This window comes from Rhea americana, unplaced genomic scaffold, assembly GCF_003343005.1.
Source record: "Rhea americana isolate MKP2758 unplaced genomic scaffold, rheAme1 scaffold_8, whole genome shotgun sequence".
NCBI lineage: Eukaryota > Metazoa > Chordata > Aves > Rheiformes > Rheidae > Rhea > Rhea americana.
Window position 1 is genome coordinate 1696466 of NW_028186978.1, and position 5842 is coordinate 1702307.

General features: G+C 44.0%; 1 protein-coding gene across 2 annotated transcripts in view; it reads left to right on the top strand.

The window, feature by feature from the left end:
- Window positions 1–5842, top strand: part of LNX1 (ligand of numb-protein X 1) — a 67724-nt gene that overhangs the window by 29455 nt on the left and 32427 nt on the right. For both annotated transcript variants that reach the window (XM_085322791.1, XM_085322792.1), the window contains exons 2-3: window positions 1644–1885; window positions 3469–3624. In XM_085322791.1, the coding sequence (XP_085178917.1) occupies window positions 1644–1885; window positions 3469–3624 (398 nt within the window). The remainder of the gene's footprint in view (window positions 1–1643; window positions 1886–3468; window positions 3625–5842) is intronic.

Genomic DNA, 5842 nt, shown 5'->3' on the forward strand with positions numbered 1-5842 from the left:
AAAAAAAAAAAAAAAAGTAAGAGTAACTCTGATATTGCTCTTTTCTGATAAATAAGATTATTTCATCAACACCCACTCAATCTTTTAAATTATAATCTTCCCATCATTGTCTCTTATTATTGACTCTTTGTACATCTCTGCAATGCAGAAACTGTCTTTTGAGAATAGCAAACCACTCACCACAAAGCCATTTTCTTGTGTATGTTTTGTTGCTGTGGCTTTTTAAACTATGTTTAGAAATTCTGTGGAGTTTCGTAGATTTGCGACACAGTAAGTGTGGCTCCACTGCAAGTCCTCTGACGGAGGTCAAGCRTGATGAGGAGAAGGGTTCCCAAAATGCTGTGTTGGAGAGCTGAACGTAGGATGCAAGAGGGGTCTTTGTGGTTCTGTTGCTTACGAATAAGAAGGACAGAAGCCCGCTAAGGGCTGGGATGCTGGGGGGGAACATACTGTTCTCAGGAGCAGAATGAGGACGTCAGGCCTCTTGTTTCTGGAAGGATGCTGGGAACTGCCTTCTGCAACGGAGATAGGAGAGTTCCTCCCTTCCATTTGACACCATCATTGTTGCAGGCTTGTCTTGGAATAAGCATCCCAAATACCTTTTTTTGGTGCTTTGAAATGCTTGACCAACTTTCTATTCCACAAAAGAATATTTGCTTTCAAGACATCTCCTTTTCTTTGTAAAGTTTCAGAAATAACTTCCCACCACAGCCTTTCTCATCCAAACCTTAAAGTGTGCACAAAACGCTTGTGCAGCTGCCTCAGTGTGATAGGATTTGGGTTTTTTTTTTTTTTTAAGAGGGAAGTTGCCAAAATTAATATTAGGTAAGTGATGGAAAATTGCAATTAGTGCTAGAAAAATGTTTAATTCATTTCTTCCTCATAAAAAGACAATACCATAAGAGAAATTAAATCACTGCTCTGAAGCTGATACAGAAAACTCTGACACTCATCCTCCTCTTGTCTTTCTGTCCCAAGTATTGCTTTCATGAATGTTTTCTCTTCCAAAGCCTCTGTTCAGGGTACTATTTTTTTTTCCCCAACACTTAACTCACTAGCATTGTGTGGTGTATGTATTATGCATTGCCTTTTGTGCATGCCATATATTACAAAGAGCTTTCTGTCCCTAAGGGTTTGTGCAGCTATTTCTGTGAATTTGTCCTACAGGGCATTTTTATGAAAGTCATCAGTTAGCCTTTGCCATGAAGAAAGAGATAATAGTAAGTAGGCCAAGCTTGTTAAATTACTATTGAAAGGCAGATTTCTTTTAATACAGTGAATGAAGTTATAATGGCTGGAGCACTGGGCAGAAGTGGTGCTGGAGAACCCTCCCTGCTGCCTCTTGGGCTTCTTCCTAGGTCAAGGYGGCGACCCTCCTTTTTCAGTTGTTCAGCTGAGCTGGAAGAGCAGACCCAGAACATCCATCCGTGCAGCTAGATGTGAAAACAACCCATTTCCTGCAGCTCAAGAAAGGAGCTGCACTGGCACTGCGGTGGCTTCCCAGTCCAGACCCAATTCCCYGCATTTCATCGGTCACCCCCATAGTCAGAGGTTGTACTGCTAGTTATGTCTAAGCATCAGATACTTCCTGTACGTAGGCAACATTTAAATACGGTTTATTATCATGTCTCCCTTTCCCTTAGATGTAAAGGAGCATCCCATTACGGCCTTACCAAGGAGCGGAAGAGGCGTTCCCAAGACTGCTCTCCGGACCACAGCTCCAGTCTAGCCGTGGCCGCGCTGGGCCCCGAGCTCTCCGCGGCCGCGGCCATAGCCTTAATGACCGACGAGCCGGGGCTGGTGAACCCGGCCTTCAGCCCCACCTCGGAGGACAGCCAGGCGGGCAGCAGTCCCGGAGACCCGCACCGCAGCAACCGGCACAGAAGTAAGGACTAAAAATGAGTGCTTCAGAGCCTAGCGGCCTCCTTCGGTGTTCGTTCCTGTGAAATGTATGTTGCTGGAACGTTAAAAAAAAAAAAAAAAAAAAAAARAGAGAGGGGGAATGGGAGAGCCAAAGATTTAATCTTGCAAATTAAATTTGCCAAAATGYGCACTGAGTGACCTGAGGTATTGGAGGTGAAAAACAGTTTTGCTTGGGCAGGGGCAGCAGCAAGCCGAGGAAGCCTTGGTGCAGGCAGTGAAGCTGCAGGAGTGACTGGCATGTGTAACACGCTGGGCAGATGATGCAGCTGTGCGATGGCTTCGCCRAAGCGTGGTGGCCTGGCCAGCCCCCGCAGGCCACACCATGGGCACCTCCCCAAGAGCCAGCTGGGAGCTGCGCTTGGCAGCTGAGAACTGTTTATGGGATAAGAAGCCTGAAGTAACGCCTTGGCCGTGGGGGGATGGTTTGCCAGCCTCCAAGCAGATGAAGCTCAGAGGGGTTTGTCCTGCTGCAATAACCGCAGTCAGGGACAAGTTACACGAGGAAATCTTGCCTTGACTCTTCACCTCGTGTCATCGCGCTGACAAGAGCCTCGTTTGACATATATAGCCTGGCCAAGGACTGACCCAGGAAGCATTAACAGTGAGCTCACAGCTTATTTCAGGGGACTCTGAAGCCACGACGGATATCCCACCTTGTGTCACCCCAGCTGTGTGCTGGGGAGGAGGACAAGGAGCTGAAGAAAGTTTGGGAAATGAGCAGCACTCTCGTCTTGTGTGCGTGGGGCAAGACAGAGAGATGGGAAGGGAGGTGGAAAGAAGGGAACACCAGAAAGGAATTAAATCCCACCAGTTTTACTGAGTTTTGAGGCCACAGCCTGGTTTGAGGGAATGCTGTATTATTAGATTACAATGTTGGCTAGTGTGCACAGCTCAGAGGGGCAGAGCCGAAATAGCCAGGAAGTTATCTACAGCCGGATGGAAAGGACAGTGATGTGTTTTGAAACTGTTATAATCTTTTGGTATTGCCTTACCCAAGTCAGAAGTTTTGACTTGGTTTGTCCCTCCCACCTGGATAATCTTTGATTTTAGATGTGAAACTTTTGGCTGTGGTTGGACACTTTGGAAACGTTCCAGAGTTTTGAGGCAATGTGGTATTTTTTACTCCAAGCAGCCATTAACAATCTTCCAGCTTTTCTCTTCTTGTTGAATATGCACTGCTTGTTTGTGGGGCAGCGCTTCCTGCTATATGCGTTTTTCACTGGATTGCTGCTGATTCTGCCATGACTATGGATTATTCTGTCCACAGGCTGCCACACTTGCAGGTACAGATTTGTGTGTGTGGCTGGCAAAAAAGACAGGGGAGGTGACAATTTTAGGGTGGGGGACAGAGGTAGGGTAATTGCCCCTGGATCCAGGTGGGTGCAGCCTTGGAGCTGGAGTCAAACACAAAGATGATGGGCAAGAAGCCTTGCTGTTTCTATTCTGCCCCATCATATGCCGACAGATATAGAAATGACATGCTCCGTTCGGGTTTGCGGGTCAAACCACTGTGTTGTATTGATTTTTTTTTCTCTTCTGTCACAGCTCGACACTTTGAACGCTCCACTATAAGAAGCAGATCTTTCAAAAAAATAAACAAGGCTTTCAGTGTTCTTCGAAGGACAAAAAGTGGAAGTGCAGTTTCCAACCAGACTGACRGGGAAAGGGAGACTGTTGGAAATTCTGTTGCTGGAGAAGAAGGTAATGGTTTGTTGTCCTTGTGTTATCATTTAAAATAGGGTAGGAAAGCCTATCCCTGTGGGAACTGGGGGTCCGTGATTGACATTCCTTTTATGTGGTAGAGTGTGTGTGATTTAAAAAAAAATACATTATTTTCTACTTTTAAAAATACGGGTAGGGAATCACAGCAAAGAAGATTGCTGGGGCAAGTGGGACCTTACGTCGAGGTGCTCTGGTAGCAGCCCACTTGCTACAGCCGAATCGGGATCTAAAGCATGGGAACTAGGCGTCTGGGATTTATTTTTGAAACTGTCGTTCATTTACTTGATCGTTTTGTTCAAGATACCTCACTAGCATGCATCTACTTTCCCCTTAAAGCAGCAGATAATAATGATCATACACTGTAAGAATTTCATGAGTTTTTACTGATGTTCATAAAACACCCACGATTGCCCGGGAGAAGGCAGTATCAAAGTGTAAAGTACTGTCGTTATTCCAGCTCTCCTGTGGGATCCTTGGTGACAGATTTGTGTTAACTCAGCCAGGCAGGTGCTGAGGTAAGAACAGTCTGCTCTGAAGCAGGGGGAAGAGGCAAGTTTGTCTGCTGTGTGTCAGGGGTGAGGGGTCTGGCTGGCAATAACACTTAACATTTGGCATTCTCAAAGCACTAAGCAAATGTTACTAATTGCTTTGGACTGTAATTACTGCGCCAACATTAGCATTCGTGCATCAGGAGGAAGTGATGATAGAGGGGGAATCACCTTTAATCAAGGTCTTAAMTGAGCTGATTATTCCTTTGCATGATGCCTCAGCATCTTGTTCATGCTCTTATTGAAGCCCACACAAAATAAGGATAAAATATGGCCAAATTCTCTGTGTTCAGTGATTAAACTTAACGTGGTGCATCAGAGAACAATGTTCAAAATTTCTTCTGCTTTATCTGCAGGTAAATACTCCTTCAGGAGAGTTTCACTAGGTCACTGTATTCTTGATACTTGCTCTCCTAGTCCAGATACTTGTTGATGTACCCAAAATAAAATCAGATAATTTCCATAAAAATAAGATAATTTTGCTCCTTGACCTGGAAACATCATTAATAACTTAATTGCCCCAAATATTTTAATTTTTTTCCCAAGTAAAACATTGCAAATAAGATGTCTACAGCCCTCTGAGTAGATGGATATGTTTCTCATTTCCTAGCAGCTGCTCAATCCATCATAAGCAGAAACTTGCCTTTCTCCAGCTGGAGTGAAATTCTGAGGTGTCAAGCCCGTATTTTTTGACAGACATCTTTTAGGCTTGGGCATGGAAATTTTATGATGTCTTTCTACCTAAGCTTATAGCTGATGTTACTAATAGTTCACTGAAAGTTTGGTTCCACACACAGGACACTGTGAGGATGATTTGAATGCCAGTGATACCTACCCAGGAACCCGCAGTGTAGCTCAGACAGTAACAGAAGGAGACGTGAAGATGATACTACTCTTTGCATTAAAGAAAGATTTTCGTGTTGCATCAGTTTTAAAATATGACCAATTGGGGAAATGCTGATACCAGAGTAACATGTTTCTGGGAGAATGGAAATCACTGTTGTCTCCCTTTTTAAAGGAGGTAAAATTGGGCCTTAAAGTGACAATTTCTCTGACAAGTTTGTCATTTTGTTTTTGATTCTGCTTGTGGTTTCATTCTTGTACATCAAGCATGCCTGTAAACTTCCGAATATATTTACTGCACTGGAAAAACCAGGTAGGCATGTAATTACTTAATGAGCAGTTACTCTTATGCATGAGATCACAGAAGCTGAGTCCCCAGATTACTGTATTAATTACACGTGCAAAGAATGCACTTTGATTAGACTGCTTTGGAATTTGGTCTTTAAAAATGAAAGCATGTTGCTTGCAGCAGTGCAAATGCAACTGTAACAAGACTCTCTACTCCATCTATTGCAACAGGTGCTTTGCATAGTGGCATCTCAAAGGTTTTCCTTCTTGTTGGAGGAAGAAATGAATACACTTAAGGTAGCAGTTACCATGATCCTACCAGCTGGGTGTTTATTTCCTTCTCCAGTTCTATTTGTTTTCTTCTTYTATTTGTTTTTAAAACCCTGCCTTGCTCTGAGCAGTCTGCAGTGGGACTCTTGGTGAGTGTGCTGGTCACGCTCTAAGGATCACCCCCATCTGCTTGCTTCACATATTTCTTCATTTTTCTGATTCATTTTTTCCTGCTCTGTGGAATCTCT